The 24,775-nt window shown below is 37.8% G+C and overlaps 1 protein-coding gene across 2 annotated transcripts in view; it reads right to left on the bottom strand.

The window, feature by feature from the left end:
• LOC124163318 (protein TANC2) overlaps window positions 1-24,775 on the bottom strand; it is a 529,785-nt gene that overhangs the window by 43,390 nt on the left and 461,620 nt on the right. For both annotated transcript variants that reach the window (XM_046540135.1, XM_046540134.1), the window contains one exon: window positions 22,716-22,917. In XM_046540135.1, the coding sequence (XP_046396091.1) occupies window positions 22,716-22,917 (202 nt within the window). The remainder of the gene's footprint in view (window positions 1-22,715; window positions 22,918-24,775) is intronic.

The raw sequence follows: 24,775 nt of genomic DNA on the forward strand, positions 1-24,775 counted from the left end.
TCAAAAAACCTATTTCCTTCCCTCCACCGTGACCTAATCACTACGTCTTCTGGTTGGTCAAAAAGGGATTTTTAAGGCGTCTTTTAGATGGTCAAAAAAAGCATTAATCCCAGGTCAATAATACCTATTTCCTTTGAAGGTGGATGGATAGATGAAGTCATAGTGCGCACGTGCACCAAAATGCATTGGCAACTTTTCTGGCAAATGTTCATAAAAGCGATTTAAAGTTGGGAAAACCGTTCTTTAAATGTCTTTACTAAATATATAGCTATGTATGTTCTAGAGAATAGTAGAGTAGAATAATAGAAATTCTATAGAATGTCTATTTTATGAAAGTATGGCTGTTGATTGGACTTCAAAATTACCAATATTTTAGATTATGTAATTAATTTGACAAAAAGATTATTTAAACAAATTATATATATTTGAAAAACAAAAATAGTTGTAAGGAAAGAGCAGTCATCAACAATTTAAGCAAAATTTATAATTATTTACTTAATCAAAATTGATACGTAACTATGTACTGAATTAACTTAGTTACCATCAATAAACAAATCCAATTCAATGGAATAACAGGTATGTATCAAAATTCTAGTCTCTTCTTTTTTGTTAATGAACAACAATTCTTTTTTTATTTTAATATTATGAATAATATCGTCATAAACTTTTATGTTTCATAATTATGTACTCATATTTATTCATAGCCCTGATGAAGGCGTTAAAATACATTGGCAAAACTTGCATTGAAAATACTTCAAGGCCTATACTGCAAGACATTGAATCAACATGAATGCATTCATTGATAATGCTGCAGATGCCTTTGAGACAGCTAAGATATCTACATTATGTTTAGAAGGTGTCTTCAAGTTATTAAAGATATATTCTACATATTAGCATAAGACGTATAAGATATTACATAGACATTTTGTCAATATTTGTGCTCTGTGGGAGTTTTCTACATTTTGTTATACCTTCCGTTTCTCGGACATTAATCTTTGTTTAGTTTTCTGTTGGTTATATAATTAAAAAATTACTTCATTCATTTCATGTTTTATCTCCTAAGAGGTTTTCCTTGAATCTTGGTGGAGGGAAGAAAATATGTCTTCTTGGTTCATTTTTCAAAATATTTTAACCATCAAAATGTCGTATTTTTGATCAAAAAGAAAAGGTCGCGATTGGGTCATGGTGGAGGGAAGGAAAAAGGTATTGTTATCCCGGGATCGAGAGGTTTTTTGACCATCTAAATTACGCCTTAAAGATGCCTTTTTGACGAACCACAAGACGTCGTGGATAGGTCATGGTGGAGGGAAGGAAATAGGTTTTATTGACCTGTGATAAAGAGGTTTTTTACCATCTAAATGACGCCTATAAGACGTCTTTTTGACGAACCACAAGACGTCGTGGATAGGTCATGGTGGAGGGAAGGAAATAGGTTTTTTTGACCTGGGATTAAGACGTTATTTCGACCATCTAAATGACGTCTAGAAGACGTCTTTTTGACGAACCACAAGACGTCGTGGATAGGTCATGGTGGAGGGAAGGAAATAGGTTTTTTTGACCTGGGATTAAGACGTTATTTCGACCATCTAAATGACGTCTAGAAGACGTGTTTTTGACCTTAGTGTTCTCCCTGGGTTAGGGATGAAGCTTCAATTATTAAGCTTAAGGGGGAAAATTATTACGCGTGATCGGTGCGTACTAGGGCTAGGGCTTTGTTGGAAAATAGAGGTTGCTGGAATGCTGTGGACCCTGGATATCCGGACGTGACCGATGTATCTCTTTTGAGTGCGACTCAAAAGAAGGAGAACGACCGTGCAAGATCGTTCCTCATTACTGCCATGGCTGATTGCTACCTTGATGATATTGGGGAACTAGAATTTGCAAGAGAAATTTGGTATGAACTGGAGAGCTTGCACTGCCAGATGGGAATAGTGAATTCCCTAATGCTATTGAAGGAAATGGTTACGACGCGGAAGGAGGAAAATGTAACAATGCAGGAGTACATTTTCAAAATCCTGGGGTTGCATCGCCAAATATCGAAGGCGGGTTTATTGGAGTTCAACGATCGTGCCTTGGGAGCCTTTCTATTGCTGGGTTTGCCTCTCAGCACTTATGAAGGCTTGGTCCGGAGCTTGGAGAAGGACGAGTCCATGCTATCTACGAGGCTCCTCAAACCCAGACTGCTGCTGGAGGAGAAACGGCCGATGAGGGAAAAGGAGTACGAAGAAAAGTCTCGAGACCCAGAGAGAGCTCTTCCTGTACAGAGAGTTGGTGGGCAGAAGCAACCTGGTCATTTCGCTGCCAGCGGAGGGAAGAACGAGGAACGGAAGATGATTACGTGTTATGTTAGAGGCAAGCTGGGTCACATATCAGGGTACTGTAGGAATCACTTTAAGGCCCAACAGAGGGCAAGTGAAGCGGTGAATGAAAGGGAAAGCAGAAATGCTAGTGTTGTGTGTGAGGAGTCAGTAGCATTGTGTGCTTCAGAAGGAAGCAGCGCAGCCGTAAGTGATTGGTACTTGGACTCTGGAGCTTCCAGTCACATGAGTCCACACAAAGGTTATTTTGTCAATTTTGTGAACAAAAATTGTGGGTATGTTCGCATTGGTGATGGGACAAAATTAGATATTCTTGGGTATGGAGACATACCATTGACACTAAATGCAAAACATGGTGGTTGTAAAGTAACGCTGACCAAAGCATTGTATGTACCAGGGTTAGCTTTCAATCTTTTGTCATGTAGAAGGCTTGAGGAGAAAGGGTGTAGCATTGTAATTGAAGATGGTTGCATGAGAGTTCATAAAAGCAACAATTTATTAATGGTCGCATATTTCCAGGCTGGTATGTATGCCATAAAAGTAAATGAATGCATAGTGGAAAATCCCCAATTGGGATGCACTGCTAAGGCTTCTGATTTGACATTGTGGCACAGAAGGTTTGGGCATACTCACAATGAAGCCATCACCAACATTAAGAGCCTTGAGATATCTAACAGAAATGTTAAAGCTTGTGATGTTTGCCTGGAAGGTAAATTGACCAGGAAAGCTTTCCAAAGCAGGTGGTTACCAGGGAAACAAAGGGTATTCTTGATGTTATCCATAGTGATGTTGTTGGAAAAATTGTCCCTACATATGATGGTGGCTCTCAATATGCTGTGACTTTCATTGATGAATGTACTAATTATGTCTTTGTCAGGATGCTCAAGATGAAATCTGAGGTGTTTGATGAGTTTGTTAAGTTACAAAAGCAGGTTGAGCAACAAAAGGGAAAACAAATCAAGTGCCTTCAAAGTGATAATGGTGGGGAGTATATCTCTAGCCAGTTTCAGAGTCACCTCGACAACTGTGGGATTGTTAGGAGATTGACGGTTCCCGGAACCGCAGAGCAAAATGGTAAGGCTGAGCGCATGAATTTAACTCTTCAATATGGTACGTTGCATGCTAGCCGAATCTAAGGTTCCGCACAGGTTTTGGGCCGAGGCATTGAACACAGCGGCCTACATACGTAATAGATTCCAGTTTCTCCATATTTCCGGTGCAACCGCGTCGGTTTGTTGGTGATGACAACAGTTTCGCTGGCACTGCTGCCAGCGTCTTCAGGTCGAAGATGATGCCGGTCCACGATTTTCGTCCTCCTTATATAGGGGGTCAGTCCCGCCAGTTGTGGCTGCCGCTCTCTTATTGGTCCGCCTAATGAGCCTCCTCCAATGGGCATCCAGATGGTAGCCGTCGTCTCTGTTAAAATTGTCCGTCCGGGCTATCTCAATGGATTCGCGGATGAGTCTGGGAAAATATCTGCCTTCTTTCACTATTACCTTGGCGTCGTCAAACTTAATGTCATGTCCCGGGGTCCAGGCGTGCTCCGATATGGCAGACAGCTGGAATTGCCTGTTTTTCGTTGCCCTTCGGTGCTCTTGCATCCGTATCTTGAGTGAACGGCAAGTCTCACCGATGTATGCTTTATCGGCGATGTATCGGTGAGACTTGCCGTTCACTCAAGATACGGATGCAAGAGCACCGAAGGGCAACGAAAAACAGGCAATTCCAGCTGTCTGCCATATCGGAGCACGCCTGGACCCCGGGACATGACATTAAGTTTGACGACGCCAAGGTAATAGTGAAAGAAGGCAGATATTTTCCCAGACTCATCCGCGAATCCATTGAGATAGCCCGGACGGACAATTTTAACAGAGACGACGGCTACCATCTGGATGCCCATTGGAGGAGGCTCATTAGGCGGACCAATAAGAGAGCGGCAGCCACAACTGGCGGGACTGACCCCCTATATAAGGAGGACGAAAATCGTGGACCGGCATCATCTTCGACCTGAAGACGCTGGCAGCAGTGCCAGCGAAACTGTTGTCATCACCAACAAACCGACGCGGTTGCACCGGAAATATGGAGAAACTGGAACCTGAACACCGCGGAAATCTACGTAGTCACATACGTAATAGATGTCCATCGAAGGCCATTAATTTCCAGGTGCCGTACGAACTGTGGGAAGGGAGAGATCTGACTCCAGAGGATCATGATAGTCTTAAGGTATTTGGGTGTCAGGCTTGGGTTGCTGTTAAAGATGGGAAGTTAAACCCCAGAGGAGAGGAATGTGTATTCATGGGGTATCCAGAGGGCATTAAGGGGTACCGCTTGTGGAGCCTAAAAAGGGGAAAGATTTTGATCAGTAGGGATGTGACATTTGTTGAGGATGTGTTTCCTTTCAAGGAAAGTCATCATATGAAAGAAGGGTTGGACAAAGGAGATAGGATCTCATTGAATTTTGTTGACGAGATGGTTGATGAAGGAGGGCAGGATGGAGATGTTGAGGGTTTGGTTGACCATATAGGGGATGAAAACGAAGGTAATGACAATCAGGAAGTTGATGTAATTCAACCTAGGAGGAGTACAAGGGTTAGGAGACATAGAAATTGCAACCAGTGTGATCAATGTAATGTGGTTATGTGCTTGATTTTGAGCTCCCCAAAAGTGCTAGGGAAGCTTTAACTGGGCAATTTTCAAAATGTTGGCGAGGGGCCATGGATGAGGAGATGAAGAGCTTGATGTCGAATGGTTGTTGGGATTTAGTCGAGAGACCACTAGACAGGGATGTAATTGGATCCAGGAAGTGGGTTTTCTCTGTCAAGCTTGATGTGAAGGGTAAAATAAAGCGTTCCAAAGCTAGACTTGTGGCACAAGGTTTAAAGAGGTCCCTGGTCTCGACTATTCAGAAACTTTCAGTCCAGTAATGAGTACAAACTCAGGGAAAAATGTCTGCTGTGTAAGTCATTTGGAACTGTCATCTATCTGCTTTGTACCACTGATTTGTATGTGCTTTCGAACTACTGAGGAATTGAAACACGGTACCTACACAGCAGTTCATGACGTCATAGCATCCTACCATGTCATCAACTCATTTGTAACACATTTTGGAACTGCTTTGGATTTCCATTGGAAACTGCTATGGAACTAATTTTCAACCTTTAGAACTCATTTGGATTTAAATTTGGAACTCGTTTGTACCACTGGTTCATCCGTTTTGAAACTAATTTGTACCAGTGGGACACCCATTTGGAACTCATTTGTACACCATGCCACCTGCTTTGTAGCAGTTCAAGATGGCGTATTCAATATTCTTGAAGTTTATTTTAGTATGTTTCGGAAATTTATGCAAGATGAATATTGCGAATTGAAGTGCGGCAGTGCCATCATTTCGCAATAGCTCCATTGCTTTCCAAAGCATTAGTCATAAGCAAAGGACCTTCAAGCTCGACAAGCTTAATACAAGTTTCATATTTTCACATAGCGGAGTGAGGGGTAAGTGACTTTGGTGGTCAAGAAAGTCCTTATCGAGAGCTTAATTCCGGTCTTACAATGTTGATGTGGATCATTCAGCGTCCATTTTTGAGTGAAATGCCTTCGTTTCTGGATATTTTTTCTTGAAAACCGTCATGTTAAATATCTGAAAATTCAATGGAAAATGCGTTAAAAGGCCTTTCCAGGTAATCGAACTTGTCTACCTCGACATTGAAATATATTTTCGAAGGAGGGATTCATGGCGAAAAAATTCAGTCCTATAAAATACGGATCCAAATATGGACATAAACCATTTCCTAGGGATCACAAAGACAATACATCGGTATGTTTTATGTACATTAATCGGTGCAAAATACTACTTTTCTGGTAATATTAAAGTTCGAAAGCAATGAAAAAAAAGGTTGCAAAAATGCTGAAAATTCAATATTTATATGTGCGAAGTATACTTTGAAAGCATAGACATTGATGTTTTTACAATAATAATATACTTGGAAACGCAAAGAAACACGAGCGCTATGAAGTTGTTATTGAATCCCTTTATTATACAACCAAGATTCTCAGTACTTAGTGAAGATAATCTTGTCGCATTTCAAATTGGACCAAAAATACGATTAAAGCAACAAGGAAAATAGAATTATTTTTAAACTCATTCGAGTGAATATTTGGGAGTTCCATTTCTATTAACTGACTTGCGATTATTTCTTAAACCACTTATGCATTTTTATTGCATACTAGCTGACCCGACAGACTTCGTCCTGTCAAAAAAATTTGTAATGTGGCAGTGTTTTGTTCCTACCTTTTTTATATTCTTTGCAAAAAATTATCCTGAACAGAACCGTCACCCTGGTAATAATTCGGTGTGAATGAAAAATAATTAAATAAAACACTATAAGCATTTAAAAGTAAGTAATTTTAATCATGTAAATCATAATTATTAACAAAAAAAATCAGTTCTATTTTCATTGTAGTGCTTTGTGATAAACGACGTTTTTTGTTTGATTACCTGGCGTATAGACAAACAAATCTGATGGTTTTCCAATACGGGAACAGGCAACATACAATTGACCATGTGAGAAACATGGGTTTTCCAAATTAATACCACAAACACTTAATGATTGCCCCTGGGACTTGTTTATGGTCATAGCAAAAGAAAGCCGCACTGGAAATTATATATCAGAAAATATTGTTCGCTAAAATAATTATGATTAACTGCTTTAATACATACCTTGAAAGTTGGCATAAAATTTTCCCGAACCACATTTGTTGCCCCAAATGAAGTCATTTGAAAGCAATTGTTATATTGTTGGATATTTTTCAAAAAGTGTATGGAATCTGTTCCTATTCCTGAAACCAATGAGTACAATGGCTCTGGTGGTGGATTCAATGGTATTAATTTCACTTTACCATTTGCGCAACACAATCCATTGGCTTCGTTTTTGTATTTTAATGCTTTACAATGTGAGCAAACCGAGTTCATAGAACCAATAACAACACATTGGTAGTTACTGTAGTCAATTGACACATCGTAACTGAAAGCAGCTCGATTCAAATTTGCGCGATTATTAGTTGAAAGTCGTGCTCGCACTTCACGTGTTTGTGATATACTAATTCTTTCATGTTCATTTCGGTCGTCACGTTCTTGTGCAGTACGATTAGATCGGTAATTAGCTTGGTTTGTAGCATTTCGTGTTCTTCTACTTAAATTGCCTCGTCTTATAGGAGGCATTATTAAAATATTGTGTCACATGCAATAACTTTTTTTTCATAGGTAGATATCAAAATACTGCAAACAAAACAAAAGCACACTCAGTAGAGTATAACAGAAAATCCAAGAAAAACAACACCGGCAAAGGCGGCAAATCGACATTGACAGTTGTTTTTTTAATTTGTTTTTTTTTTTTTTTAATCTGATATGACTTGAAGTCAAAGCCTTTAAAGCCATACCAATGTTTTATTTTTTTGTCGCCTGCCGAAAGTAAAACAAAAGAAATAATATCGCGAAGCCAACCAAGTTGTTATTATTATATTTTGTGACTATTCAATTTGGTCGGGTCCGCGATCACTTTTTTTTTAGTTTCGGAACGCGACATTAAATCCTCCAACGACGTATTCTGTGCTCCAACGCACACACGCACACTGTTTTGATAGATATGATTGAATTTGAACTTCGTATAGCGGTAAGAAAGTGCAAATTTACTTTTTGACGTTAGGAACACACCTACATTTCTTAGATAACAGTGAGTGCTTGTAATTTAATATGAACTTTATATAATAGCAATAAAGCTCAAATTGATTCTACGTTTTAGTTAGAAAACGTTTGTATGTGAAAAAGAAAAGGGCTGTTTTTAGGGTTTTCCCGGCAATTATTCGATTTTTTCTCGCCGTAAGAACCATCCTTGGACTTCAACGAACATTTTAAAAAAAGAATTGGCCAAATTGGTCCAGGCGTTGTTGAGTTATGCGCTTACCAACACATTTTGCGATTCATTTTTATATATAAGATATAAAAGAATTTTCGTTTTCTCGACCAAACGTATCAGACTGAACCTGGCCATGGTATGTTGGCACGTAGAAGACAGTTCCAAAACAAACGATGACCTCTATAAATTGCATGGATTTGTTCACAAAGAATTTCAAACGTATGGAAAGCAGTAACACATGAATCGTCGCCGTATACAGCAGTTACAATACGAATTATGACGTCTGGAAATCCTATTGAATCGTTCAACAAGAATTGCAAACGTATGGAAAGCCGTTACTCATGAATCTTCTCAGTACACAACAGTTGCAATACGAATGATGACGTCCGGAAATCCTGTTGTCTCATTCAAAAGGAGTTCCAAATGAATCTTCTCCGTACACAGCAGTTACAATACGAATGATGACGTCTGGAAATCCTGCCGAATCGTTCAAAAGGAGTTCCAAATGTGCAGAAAGCAGTTCCACACGAACACTCTGTACAAAGGAGTTCGAAAAGGGATCACAAATGACTTACAAACGTCTTCATATTTCTAATTTTTGGTACAAATGAGTGGAAATGAGTTTCACAGCAGTTCCAATGCAGATTTTGGTGTTCCAAAGCAGTTTCAAAAGGGTTCCAAAGCTGTTGCAAAGCAAAAATTTTTCCCTGAGAAGGCACTCAAGAGTTCTCATTGCAGTTGGTGTTGAAAAGGGTTGGGAAGCAGATCATGTAGACATCAAAACTGCATATTTACATGCACCAGTACAAGGTGATATATATCTAGAGCAACCTGAGGGTTTTGAGGATAAATTGAAGGATGGTGAACATTATGTATGTAAATTGAAAAAGAGTTTGTATGGTTTGCACCAATCTGCCAGAAATTGGCATGATATGCTTAATAATGAATTGAAGAAGTTTGGTCTTTTTCAGTGTTTATCAGAACCATGTGTGTACTGTAATACAAATGGGCAATTGATTGTTGCAGTGTATGTTGATGACTTGGCTCTGTGGGGTGTGAGGAGTGAAATTGATGATTTTAAGGAAAGGTTGTCTAGAATTATGAATGTGTGTGATTTGGGACCATTGTGTCATTTCTTATCCTATAAAATTGTTTATTCAACTGATGGTTCTGTGTTCATGGATCAAAGTCTGTATGCCAAACAGGTTTTACAATCTTTTGGTATGCGGAGGAAGCACAGGGTCTTTCTACTCCATTGGGTTTAAAGTGTGATAGTGGAAATGAAGAAAAAACCCTTTAGTGAGAGAGTTTATCGAAAGGCCATTGGTAACTTGCTGTATTTGTCAACAGGCACTAGACCAGGGGCCTTATTCAGGAACAAATCGGAAATGTCGCCTCAACAATGATAAGCCGTCGAGGCGACAATGTCGAGGATCAGGAAATCGCGTTCCGTGCTATTCACGAAGCGAAAATCGAGGACTCGATGAATTTAAAAGTTGGGCTAAATTCACGCTTGTGACGTCATGGATTATCGAGGGATTGATATTCGATGCTCTTCTTTTTCCCAAGACTTCTCGCTCGAACTTCAATTGGATTCCGAAAAGAGGAGTAAGTCTGAATGTCTTTCCGCTGATATTCAATGATTAGGGAAACCAATTGAAACACATTTTCATAGATTTGGGATGAATGGTTGATTGTTTCAAATATAATAATTGGGGTAGTTATTATAAACTAGTATTGACGTACATTTTTTCTTATATAAGAAAATGATGAGTGTTATTCAACATTCTCACCCCAATGCTTGATAATCTTTGCAAACTTTACCGTAACTTTGTATATTGTAAGCATCAACGATTTTCCTCAAATGCAAAGTAATAGAATAAGTTCTTCAACAAGGTTTTAGGTAAATATGTGGACCTAATTACCAATATATTATACAGAATAAGACGTAGCGATATCATATAATAGTTACAAACTAGTTCATTAGAACTAAAATTAGCTAAACATGAATTAAATGCACATTAATTGATGCGCACTTTTACATTTTACTCGGTGAGAGTCGAGTGACAAGAGTATGAGTCTCCTAATGGCACATCTAGAATTAGCAGAGGGAGATGCCTCATATGGGAGCACCCAGTGGCAGTTCCAATTAACTCCTTTAAAATATTTGTGGTTTCAACAGAATCCCACCAACTTCTATTCCAAATCCCTGTAAATTTTGAATTTATCCAAAGCCATATACGTATTAGCAGTTGCAAATACAATTACCAAGCACATTGAAATATAACCATTGGCTTCAACCTTAAAAACGTTCCCAGCAGAAGAGAATCATTCCCCTGCAGCCCTTCCTTACCCAAATCCTCCAAGTGCCATATAAGGGCCAGAGAAAGGAAGCAGCTACCCTATTGGAAATTTCTTATAAGAAAATTTCCTATCAGAAATTGGGCATTTTTCTTATAAGAAAATTTCTTATAAGAATTTTTCTTATAAGAAAATTTCTTATCAAAAGTATCAATTACAAAATGTTATTTATTAGAAATTTTCTCATGGAAATATTTATTATAAATATCATATCATCATGCTTAAAACACTTGTGCAAACTTCTATAAAAAGCTACATGAGATTTACATCCCTCCTGAGAGTACAAAGTTAGCATTATACCTAATTTTTTCCAAATGAAGTATATGAAATGAAATGAAATGAAATAAGAATTTCTGTAAGACTTATAAGAAATTTCCAATAGGGTATCTACACATTGTAGGAAATATTAATTACAGATATAATAGGTAAATAGGGGACAAAAATATCTCTAATTACTTGGCTGCTATTGCAATAGAATTATTGTCATGTTGCCTTACAACTCATGAACAATCATTAGTTAATATTATTATGTATTCTTGTATCAAGGCATAATCCAAGAACAATCCATGATTGAGATATTAGAAAATACATGACGTTATAACCTTTTTTTAAGGCACTGGGGGTAATAATTACATGAAAAACTTCAGATTATTATAGAACAAGGCTATTACTTTTGCAGATGATTTTCCAATTATAATGGGTATGACATCAAAAGAAAGGGCATAGCAGAGCAAGGCAAAGGTTACAGCTGTAACTAGTTTGGCAGACACTATGAAAGAAATATCAGTACATATTATGATGGCCTGCCACATAGTATAGGATGCCAGTGAAAAGTGTGGGATTTTAATTCAATATTAAATGTAATGCATCCAACCTCATGAAAAATGAAATGAAATTCCTCCAGCAAATTTTGTTCCCATTAAAATCAATATTTTAAAGCATTCCTAGGTAAAAGATTATGCTGGGAGCAGGGTGGAATGCAGAATATCAATAAAATCATCAACAGGGAAGAGAGATTCCAAGGACAGTGAAATATTTAACTGAGGCCTTGGTGTGGGAGGTTGTATATGATACCCCTAGCCCACCATACTTCCACCCCTAGTGGGCAAGTGGGAAGGGACCATCTTTCTTCGCTTGTGCTGGGACAGGTACTTCTCTACAAACACAGATAGTCAAGCCCAGATCAAGTAGTAATTAGGCATAAAATATGATTCTTCATCACAAATTGCTCCTAGCTTTGGCGAGTAAAGAAGTATGCTGTTCTTCTGAGGGACCCTCAGAGTTTTCAACTTTAATTGATGAGATTAACTGAGTGAACTATAAATAATTAATTTACCTGCATGTGGAAATAAGATAAATGAGTGTAGAAGATTGTTTAAATAATATCATTATAAATTCATATCATAACATTGACATTTACATTCATCTTTTAATCATAAAAGGTTAAATTATTGATTTTTTGTCACATACATAGCCAGAGGAGGGCAAAAATGAATTCATTTGTATATATGTATATCATTTGCTTCAATAAAATATTCTATATGCAAATGTTGTGTTGTTGACAATACCAATCCCAATTTCTGCAAAAAGATAGTCTCTTAATGAACTAATAATAATGATAACACCTTACCCTGGTATGACTATTCTATTAGTTTTATGACTTCATTAGCATACCTGTAAATCGCATGCATTTCTCAAAAGCCTTTTTTTTTTTAACCTTTGGTAAGTTTTCATTATCACATAATGGTATATTTTAATGGCTATAGAGACATCAGGCTCATGATTTCACGAAATAAACTTTATTGTAATTTTCTTATATGCGTTTATTTTCCAAAAGAAAATGATGTAATTGCAACGCATGAACAATTAATTAATATCCCTTGTAAATATTATTAAGTATGGTCTAACTAACAATCCGTAGTATTATTCCTTCTCACCCGTTGTGCCTCATGAATTAACTCTCTTTCTTGGATAATAGGGGGGTTTGGAGCAGGGAGGGGTTTATCATGTTCCTGTATATGCTGAGGGAGAGGTACCCCTCCTCTCACACACATGTTACGTAGTAGGTATGCAACATGCTGTTATTATTCTATCAGCCTTAAAGTAGAGCTATAGTGCAAAAGATGGTGTTTTAAAAGACATCTAAAGCAATTTTGAATTGCTCCAATTCACCTCTCAACAGTGGATCGAGCTTTGTGTTTGTGATGCAAAATTAACTTTAACCTTTACAAAAGGCTGTACTGAAAGCAGAAATGTAATAGTTGTCTGTCCATAGTACTGTTAGAACTATATCATTCTATTATTTTTATGTAAGAATTGGTTGAAATAATAATTTATAATCAAGACTTACTCAATTACATGTTCTGACCTAACACCGCTTTCCAATACCCTTCTCATTTCATCGTGAGCTTCACTATGGCCCCAGACATATGAATCATGAGAGCTTCAAGAGAATCTTGAGACACAATTTAGTATCATGAGGTCACTATCACATATTTATAGAAAGGTGAACACTAATTTTATTCAAGTTGGTGAAAAAATTATCTATATAATGAATTAATCCAGTACATAATGATCTGGGCATACAAAGATTAACTAAATGTTTTCAATCGGGTTATTTATTGAATGGGCATACCCTTCCCTTCTATTTACACATATGTGTTGGTATGTAGAAGGAGCCCTTATAGAAACATGAGTTCCATCAACAAAGCCAACTACTCCAGGGAACCTAGATTCTCTGTAATTCCTGTAAAATAATTGTGGTACCTACACAAAATTTATCATGGTGTTATATCTTTTTTTCAAATCTAGATGAAGGAACTAACATAATTTTCAAAGTATGAATTGTTACAGGCAAATTTTATGAGACAACATTAATCTACTCCACATAAATTACACAAACATGCTTTAACAGCATTTTCTATCTCCTTACACTTTAAAAACATGTATCTCATATGACTTTACACTGGCACAACGATCCTGGTAAATTTGCTCATTAAATAATTTTTACAAGATCAACAAAGTATTTGAACTAACTCTTGACACATCTCCCTTCTTTTCTCTGCTCTCCCTAGCTAGGAAAGGTAACCAATTGGCAACCATATTAAAGGAGTTAATAGCTTCAGTCAACTCATCCATAAAGCATCTTATTGAACTTTGGCTCAAACCTAAATTACTGTCACTGCCAGCTGACTTTTGATATGACCCATGGCCATGAAAGTGGAGAGTGCAAAGTACCTACTTCATAAAGAAAATTGATTTGCTTAAATTAAAAAATGTAGTTGCTTCAGAAATTAAAAAGATGCTTAAAATTTCTTTGATAGTATATACATCCCCATCAAAGCTTCATCAGGCATTTCAAAAGGTACATATCCCCCTCTATTCCTTAAATTTCTTCCCTTCCGTAGCCAAATTAGGGCGATATCATCACCCATTATTTGCTATAGAAGTTCATGAAGGGTGGTTATAAATGCTTAATCAACTTTGAATACATCATCATTACTTTCAGCCTTCTCATAAGTTTGCAATAGATAGGAGCATGAAAATATTATCAATATGCATGTCATGCTAGAACACTTATCATTTAGAATAAAAACTTATTATTCATAATTGAGTATCAATTTATCAGCTAAGCATTAAAAAATAAATAAAACCATCACTTATATTACATGATGTCACCCGAACAATATTCTTACTTGCCTATTTATGCATCCTGCAGCCTATCCCTCTTACAATTACATAGTGCTTCAATGTCTTTGTTTTTCCTCGTACTAAATCTAAGTTCTGATTCTAATGATAATTCAGATCATATATCATTCAAAACTAAGCTCATATTTACATGTTATATGCACCGAGTGCATTGATTACATTCTTATCAAATAAAATATTAATTAAAAACCTGTGCAAACATTCATACTGTACAATGATTTCTGTTTCATCATTCAAAAGAGTGGTACTTACTCTCAAATCTTGCAAATCTTAATCTTTAGTGAAAACCTCTTGAGTATGCAAGGGTATCCTTATCAATAACACTCCAGCAAAATTTATATAAAGCCTTAGCAATGCCTATGAGTGACGCAAATATATCTCACAATGATCGTCCCTTAATAGCTTAGGAAAGTATCAGTGAAACATAATTAACACTATAGGATTTATGATATGGTACACGGTCATAAAAAATGCAACATCAGGAAATTGATACACAATGAAAACAATAATTTATAGTCCACACGGTATCACAAGATAGTACCAATGAAGCCAATGAATTGAAAGGCTATGCACAATATCATGAACGAATATTATGAACACAATATGTAAAATTGTAGTATCATACTACCCATATATACGTATAACGTACTCGGTACTCTATAAATGATGAAGTTCGAAGAGAATAACCACGCACTGTTAAATACAAACACATTCATTTACATCGAAAAGTTGCTCCGATGTTGGCGAGCAAGCTTATTGGTAAAAAAATAAGCCTCAATTGAGTAGCTCGCTAGTAATAAGCAATTGAGTAGAGAGAATTGTACTACAGAGATTTTCCTCTTTTCCAGCATAGCTACATCGACCACCGACAGCAGAAAACAGAGCTAACATACAACAGAATGAAGAACACGACCCCTAATAATAATCACAAAATCAACACGAGCGAACACAACCCAAAATCAGTTCCCGGGAATTCATGAGTATTGCCTATCTCCAAAAATTTAGGGGCTGTGAAATCCGCTATAAAAATATAGTTCTATTGTGACTCGTGGTGGCGAATATTTAATCACGATTCTTCACAGAAAATAACTGAAAGGCTAGTTCACAGGTGATAGCTCACAAAACAACCGTATGAAACTTCGGTTTTTGGAATAATCATATTATAAAATTATACAACTATACGTATCATTATACCTATTTTGCCTTCTTAAATATATGAAATAAGACCGTGATCACCGTCGCACGTACGTCAAATATTGAACTATGAACTTCTAAATATGCCAGCTGCAGTTGCACTCCTTGTAAATCGAGGATCAACAAGACTCGGAATAATTGTCGAGGCCTACGTCGCCTCGATATTTTTTCCGTCTGGCGCAGCCTCGAAACGGCGACAATAAGCTTCGTGAATTGCAACTTACGGAAACGTCGAGGCTTGAACGTCGCCGCCTCAACATTTTCGAGGATTCGACAAAATCGAGGCCTTCGTGAATAAGGCCCCTGACCTTGCTTTTTCTGTGTGTCGTCAGAGTCAGTATTGTAATAGAGTAACTGATTTAAATTGGATAGATGTTAAGCACATGTTACGTTATCTGAAAAAAAACTGAAAGTGCCAGGCTTGAATATAAGGTAACAGGTGAACCGGTGAGGGTGTATGCTGATGCTGATTGGGGTGGTGATTTAGGTGATAGGAAATCATTTAGTGGTTTCATCATTACTTTGGCAGGGGGGGTGCGAAAACTTGGCAAGCGCGAAAACAAAGAGTTGTGGCAACCTCCACTACGGAAGCAGAATACATTACCATGTCTGAAGCTGTGAAGGAAGTGAAGTGGCTTCACAGTTTCCTTAGTGAAGTAAAGCAAGACCATTTAGTGCGAAGGCCATGTGAAATCTCTGTTGATAATCAAGGTGCCATTAAGCTTGCTTCTAATAAAGGTTTTTCTAACAGAACAAAGCCTGTAGATATTACCTATCATTTCCTGCGAGATGAGGTTGAAAAAGGTAATGTTCTTTTTAAATATATTCCGTCTGTTGAAAATGCTACTGACATGTTAACAAAAGTTGTACCAATATACAAAAAGGGGGAGTGTTGGCATTGTGTTTTTGAATATTGGTGCTTGTGTTTTTTTGTATTCTTTTGTTTTTATACATTTTACTCGCCAGATGGCATTTGTGTATAGCCTTTAGTGCCTTGGCGGTGAATTCTTCTCGGGTTTCCATCCGGGTGAGCTCCATCTCCATCGCTGCCGACGTTTCGATAGAATCCTTTTCTATCGTCATCAGGGCCGATGATGCCAGTAGGAAAGTGCCAGGTTTATATATCCTCGGTCGTTATGTTGGGTCGTTCTGATTGGCGGAGAAAGAGTGCGCTTTTCCCGCCACTTTCAAAATCGGGTTCCATGCCTTACTTAAGTTGAAACCCTCGTCTCTGTTGAAGTTTTTCTTGGAGAGTCGTATTTCAATTGCCTCCTTGGTGAGACGATCCCAGTAGCCGCTGGAGTGGCAGAGCATTTTGGTGTTTTCCCAGCGAATCGCGTGGTCGAGATTGATGGAGCACGCCATCAATCTCGACCACGCGATTCGCTGGGAAAACACCAAAATGCTCTGCCACTCCAGCGGCTACTGGGATCGTCTCACCAAGGAGGCAATTGAAATACGACTCTCCAAGAAAAACTTCAACAGAGACGAGGGTTTCAACTTAAGTAAGGCATGGAACCCGATTTTGAAAGTGGCGGGAAAAGCGCACTCTTTCTCCGCCAATCAGAACGACCCAACATAACGACCGAGGATATATAAACCTGGCACTTTCCTACTGGCATCATCGGCCCTGATGACGATAGAAAAGGATTCTATCGAAACGTCGGCAGCGATGGAGATGGAGCTCACCCGGATGGAAACCCGAGAAGAATTCACCGCCATCATACGCCGGGAAAAAGTGAAATCTTACTTTAGTGCCTTCTTTTTTTTTGGCGTCACTTCCCTAGCGTCGTGGTGTGCAAAGTATGTGTGTGTAATTTGTCCGGCAAATAAATCCTGTTTCTATAGCCCATGCTTTAATCAATACTAATAAATGCTAATAAATATTACCTCGGAAACTACTCACTAAATCGCACGCTCGTTGTATACGAAGGTGTTAAATAAACCCACTGAGGTCTAACAATCGTTCATATTTACAGTTTTTCTTTTGTTTCTGTGGTATTTAATGAAGTTACATGGGTAAAGAGATATTATCAGGCACAATCTAGTTGAGTATCAACATATTTAGAGAAAGAAACGGGGGATTTTCAATTTTATAAATTATTAATTCATCCAGTTTCGGTAATTTTATTCCCATTCTTGCATTTTTTTAATGCCAAAGAAAGCATAAAACAGCATAACTAGTCTGAATCAATATGTTTGGTACATGGTGGAAGTTTTTGGATAATTTTGCAAATATGTACATCATGCCGACAATATCAGTTTTGTCGAGTTTTCAAATGTTTAATCAGTACATCAGTCATTGGAGAAAATTGGCTAAAAGATTCACTGAAATAAGGCATGATTCGGTGGTCAAAGATATTTCTCCCCTCAGCTTTTGTCTTTAACATCACACCGTTTATGGGCAGTTCTACAGACCATTGTTGACAAAACCACATGAATAGTGCAGATTTCATTTGAGGATGTAACCATTGCCACAAATATTTTTGGCTGCTAGGTGTTCCTAGTTCGTTCACAACAGCACAAATTTAATCTTCCTTTAATATTGTGGACAACAAAAATGCCGAGACACCGATATTAAACCACCACCCGATATCAGTCTTTAAAGTCCAGCTACCTTCGCAATCGTCTATCATTTTAATTTCGGTATTAAGGCCCAAATATTTGCAACTCCTGGACAACTTGCACAAACCACCTGACACCACTACGCTGCTGAGACAGAGTACACTCTGACCCTCCTAGGGACACCCCTTACCCACACCCCAACTCTCTGTTGCCATGTGATTGGGTGCATCCAGTCGACAGGATGACAGAAGTTTTTCAATCCCTCTCTTCTGTTGAATGCTGAGGCCCCATCCATCAGCCCTCTGCCTTCGATTGTGCTCGATGGATCGGGCGCATTGAGTTCACCCCTCCATACAACACGTGAGGGCTCAGGGGAGCCCTTCGGGGATACAACGCACCGTGGCCGGGAACCAAGCCCATGGCTTATACGCCCGATCACCCGGGGAGCAGCTGGAGAGGAAGGGAAAAGAGGCACCACCACGATAGGAGCCCGATGACGCCTCTGGGAGAGGAAAGGTGCATGAGGAACGGGAGAGGGAAAAACACCTCAACGCTATAGGTGCGAAGAGGGCCCTACTAAAAAAAGTGCAAGGACATGTAAAATGTTTATCAAATAACAATAATAACGTCAATATCACTTATTATTTATCTAGATGTTTCTATTCGCATACCGGCAGCTACATCATGGGACAACCAGACAGGCGACAAAGGTGACAACCAGAGCTCAAAACAAAAATATCAAAAGATACTAAAAATACTGCTAACATTTAACAAGTATGATTCACGTACATGCATTACTAACATTCTATGGAAGGCAACAGTACCAATCAATTTTCAATTGACCCACTGGTTTTGAAGTTAGCAGAGGTTTGCGTTGTTTACAACAACTCCGTTAATTTTAGTGGTATAAACAATTTGTTTTCGGCACACTGCCAATAATAGATGTGGCTTCTTTATATCAAAATTTCAAGATAAAGGAATGCCAAGCGCTCAAATTTGGGCAACTTTATTTTACTTGCAAAAAACTGGTACTTTTTTGAGAAAAAATGAAGTACAGGAAAAACTATTGAGCCGAAGATTTTTTAAAGTAAATGATACAACGTAGAAATAAATTCTCTTTTGTATGATTTTTGTTGCATTGAAATAGATTGCTTTGTTTAGATGCTAGAGCCCCTCAAACTCGGGTATCCTGCTTTTTTTTTTTACAGACAGTAGCTCTTTTAATTTTTTCCTCTTAACACTTTCGCTGCTAGCCATTTTGATGAAAAATATCGCTGTGAGCGGCAGTGGTTTTTCTGCATAACCAAGTAGATATGTCTCTATGGATACAGTGAAAAATAATAATAAAAATCCTATGATTGCTTTAAACAAATAAAACGAAGGACGCACCGGTGCATCTGCCGCTCACAGCATTGCCAAAGCTATGCAACCCGTGTCACATGCGTTATGCAACCCGCTACACAAATATTTTTATCTCCCTTAATTCTCATCTAACGTTCTTATTATTCGACTGATTTTGCAAATAAATAGATGTTTTAAAAATTTGGAGTATTCGAAAGTGATAATTTTTTTAATGAAAATATAATTTTCTCATAAAATAATTACAAACTCATAATTTACTCATGGTTTTGGGATAACTTTCAAGAATCATCCTGAAAAAAACACTAGAATGAAGAGTGCTATTTAAGTCAGCAATAAATATAAGATGTTAGAAAATATCCTAAAGCATAAAACCGTGTTTTTACGGGCAACCTGGATCGTAAGTGCTAACATATTTCCTCACTCTATTTTTGGCTCATACTCGGCACTTCTTTCTTCCTTTTCTTTTCATTTCCAAATTATGTGGTGAGTGACCATGTTTAGAGAAACTCATTGAAGGCATTACCTCAGGTTGGACATTTAGCAATGTTTATAGTATAGTTTATCAATTCATCGCGGTATTCTAACAAATGTACACGTTTCCTACTAAATCTTTGGTATAGAATGAAAGAATGAATCATTATTATCTGAATTAAGTATATTCTCAGCTTTAGGTACCAACGGCGAGTTTTTGTTTCGTAAAGATAATATGACAACAATTGATCGGTCTAATCTTTGCCTCCAAAATGTTTATTGTAATCGTCCACCATACTGGGCTTAGTTGAAACCCTTCCCCGCCTGCCCGCAAAATCGTGTCCATACTCGGAGGAAATCATCTTCACATCTCTTCATTATCAGAATGACTGTACAGTATGTTTTCTCTATACAGCATGTTTTTGCAGACAATGGAAAAGGTTCACGCTGTCGTAAAAGTTATCCCTGTACACAGCGTGCCCCTTATTTTTTAAATTTGCCAACAATTTATGAGTAACTTTCTCTGCGTTCCATGCTCCCCCCACTTTTTTACCCTCGGTGCCACAATATATCAAGCAATCCAAATCCAAACCGCGTGGTTCAGTGATAATGTACAATTTTATTTCATATTTGTGACGTTTGTAAGGAATGACTTGTTTTAATAGTAACTGTGGATAACGTCAACTCCATAGAACCATGGATTCGTCTAGACTCACAGCCCTTTCCACGTAGTACAATTCACTCATACTTGCATAGAATGTATCATGCAAGGGTCGTATATTGTAAAATGGATCACTGGGTAAGTGTTCGCATTCAACCACATTTCTATCTTAGTGCATAGTGCGCAATATTTGCAAAAGCTATCTCGAGACATGTATATGGAAAAAACAGGGAGATAATATATTTCAGATTTTTCCAATAATATTATAATCTACTAAGAGAAATAAAACCCATCGGAAATAGAAGGTCAAAAAAGTTTCCAATTATCTTCGACTCAAGACTTATTCCAAGACGATATTCTAATTTGGAGAAGTATTATTTCGAACCACATATTCAGCATTGATATTCGTTTCTGTTGCAACTCAAAAAACATCATTGGCAATGAGTCGTAAGTCGTAAGGATTCCCGCTGGGAACATTTAATTTTTGTCCTGAGGTGCCAGTAAAAGGGATATCTGTTACTTGGAGTTCATCTTTGTACCATAAATTGAAGTTATTTGAGTGCTTTCGGAACAGTTTTGATGAAGAAGCATGGGCGTTTTCTTCCTGACTCTCTTTGGACGACTCCTCTGGAATTCCTTCCTGGGATGCATTATCTTCCTTGCTGTCCATCTCCTCATCAAACTGCATAAGGATATCCATAAACTCTTAATTAGTCTTTTTCTTCAAAATTCTCTAAGGATATTCATCTCTTTTTTCATCGCGTTCCCGCTGAACCAGACGTTGATGCCACTGGCTCCTCAGCCATCTAATGTAATGGGAAAAAATCAAGATATTCAGGTAACCGGTGACACCTCCGATGATACTTCAGAGGATAGATATCTCCGAAAATCGAGCATATCAATCTATTCCGAAGGCCACGAGCACCTAGTACTTTCCTGTGGCAGCGTCGTACTTGCAATGATATTTTGGCCAGAGGGCGTGGAGGGATGAGAGTGAAAGGAATGCCTCGACGACTTTGTTTTTATAGGCCATACGAAACGATATCCGCATGAAATGAGACAAAATATTACCCTTTTATTTCACACATTATCGTGATCGTCTTGGAATTCCCGGTGTTACATTTCCGTCATACCGGCATTGAATTTCATTCTCAAGGTCAATGCTAATGGATCCTGTGTAAAATATTTTATCTTGAAATAGTGGTCGATTTCAGTTCAGTGTGTAATGTATACGCAGAGTGGTAATTATATACCTATCTGTCAGTTTAACAAAGTACATAGCCTTTGCGATTGAACCGTAATATCGAGACACTTGTTTATAATATTGTGTTTCGGGGTTTTGTGGAACAAGTGATTGAATGCTCAACAAAATTTTTCATTATATTTCAGCAAAATTCGGCAACATTACGGCATGTTTACATAATCAATAGGCTATATGGAAGAATAAAAGAAGAGTGCAATGGATTATAATTCATTATTATCGAATTTATGGTGATAATTTCTTAGAGCTAACTTTTTCCACGTTATGCACGATAAAGGGACATGTATAGAAAATTCTGGCATCGAACCTGGCTCAATCACGCGTATTACTTTTTCAAAGGATTTATTATAGCTAAACGTAATATCTTTTATGTACAAAAGAAGCAGCCATGACAATTGTCCAAACCAATGTGTTCACATATTTTTGCAATCTTCGGATATATCGACACATTTCCACATATTCGGATAAACTGAATATAAAACTTTATTTGACATAAATAATATTTAGAAGAGTTTATAAGGCATACGAGACCCATTTATCTCCAGTTCCGAGACAATTTAGGTCAGAAAAATTAAAATATCAAAAAAATTACGAAAAAATAGAAAAAAGATGAAAAAGTATTTACCTAAATAATGAAAGGTGAATCCTAGAAACGACGGCCAATACTGGATGGTACGGAATGTAATAGAGCAGCGAGAGGTAATTTGGAGCGCCCAAGACGTTCTCGGCTGATTCTATGGGCATTTGAAAACGGGTCGAAGCAGGACGCACGGGTGCGTCCTCCGCTCAGCATAATAGTTTGCGCAGGACGCACCGGTGCGTCCGCCGCAGCGAAAGTGTTAATCAAAATCAATCACAAAATCAAAGTGGAAAAGATGAGAAGAATGATTATGGCTACACACCTTTTTCCAGGAGGAGTCTCACCATGGTGACATTGCCATCAGCTGCAGCATGCGCAAGAGCTGTTCTTCCAGAGGAATCCCTCTGCTCGGGCGACGCTCCGCCCACTTGCAACAAGAGCTCCACAACAGAACAAACAGTTCCTTGCCTCCGAACTCTGGGACAGCCCCCTCCCGACACAGCTGCAACAAGTGGAGGTAGACCCTAAGGGGTGACAACAATGGTCAATTGAGATTACAAATCAGAGTCTTTATTGGAGATAACTGCAGGTGTCTAATTAACTTAAAATTGGAGTCGAGTTGAGTTGAAGGAAAAAACTTGACCCAACATGACCTTTTTATCAAAACTTATCAACTCCAATTTACTCTGGACATGTGATAGCTTCAGCTCTGAACTTCAACTGGTTTGACTGGTTCTGTACTAGCCAGTGTGGGTGGACTTCAAAACAGTGAGAGTTTTCACTTCAGCATAATTAGTTCATTGACTGTGACACAAAGAAAATCACTGTGCTGATGAATTTAGTTGTAGTAAGCTGGTTTAAACATGTTGTTTTTAAATTTGTCTTTCTCAGGATAAAACACAGAAGTGCTGCGGGTGACGATAATATTAACTATAAGTACATAGCTGGAAATAGTCGACGTAGATATTATCAGAAATGAACAGTGTCTTTCTTTAACTAGAAATATTTACCTTTTGCACTTTATATTCATAAGAGTGGGGTCTTTTTTTTCACTAGTCCGCCAATGATTCTTCCAGAATGTGCCGTATCCATCTTTTCCACAAGAAAGGAATTTTCAAAATCTCATTTGTGTGCATTATTTTTTATGTATACATTGAATATCTCTAAGGTCTCTAGGAATCCTACCAATGAGTGAACTAGTTATGTTACGATATTAATCTCTCATCATTTATGGATATTTTTTTTCAAAGAAATTAGAGCCACGCAAAAATGAATAACAATATCCAAGGCAATATTCACTAAGTGTTGCTGAAGAAACATCAAGAATCGCTCAAAATTGTGAATTCCTCAAGCAAATTCCAGTTCTTTCACCATAAATTATTGAAAAAGGAAACAAAATAAACAATCCAGATCCACTTTCTAACTGAACAATACATCCGGCTTAGATATGCTTCAAAATAACTTTCTTGGCAAAAGCATAAGCAGAAAAATGAAAGATGATAAAAAAGTTTAAATTGGTGAAATGCAGTGTTTCTTCTGCTCCATAGGCAACCTTGTCAAACTATCCCACAATCATTTTTTTTTTGCCCATCTGAAAAATACTACTTCGGTCACAACAACATTATCATAATGTAAAGGATTCCAAATTAAACCATGAATTCAGAATGATAGATCACTTGTTAAAACTATGGTGGCATTCACACCACATAGAATATGAAATGAATTAGGAAATAATTACAGTGGAACTGCATTAATGCGAGTGTGGGCTATTGCGAGACCCTCACCATTACGAAAGAGAGATGGAGCACTGTCATTTGACTCTATGATTAGTATGTAAAAAAATCCGTTTTTACCCGGCCCTGTTGGTATTGGCACTTGCCACAGCGAGAGTTTCCATTACCAGAAAACCTTCACTAAGAGTCCTTACTATCTATAATTGCTGGCGATCTGTTAGAAATGAAGTCAACATGGAACTCTCCGTCACAAATTCATGTGGTAAACTGTCATTTGATAAAGAAGCCGTTCACTTTGGTGAAAATATTGTGGCATTAACATTCATGAATGCTCGATCTTCTTTCGTTTCTCAGGCAGCAGAAAGCAATCGACAGCATACCTGCACGTGCACCATGAGTTGTGCAAACAGAGAGCATTTGAAGGATGCCATGGCCAAAAATTGCCAAACATATCTCAGTGAGAAAATGAAAAAAATGGATCAACACGAGAGAGGTGCAGTTAATTTATCTTGTGATTCACTCTTCACAATTTAAACAAAACAAGGGGAAGATGAGGTCAGCGGTGGTGAGGGAGGGTAAACCATCACAACAAAAGTGCTCGAGGAATGCAGAACATGAAGAGTTAGAAGGAGCTTTGTTTGGGTGATTT

This window comes from Ischnura elegans, chromosome 8 (assembly GCF_921293095.1).
Source record: "Ischnura elegans chromosome 8, ioIscEleg1.1, whole genome shotgun sequence".
Classification (NCBI taxonomy): domain Eukaryota; kingdom Metazoa; phylum Arthropoda; class Insecta; order Odonata; family Coenagrionidae; genus Ischnura; species Ischnura elegans.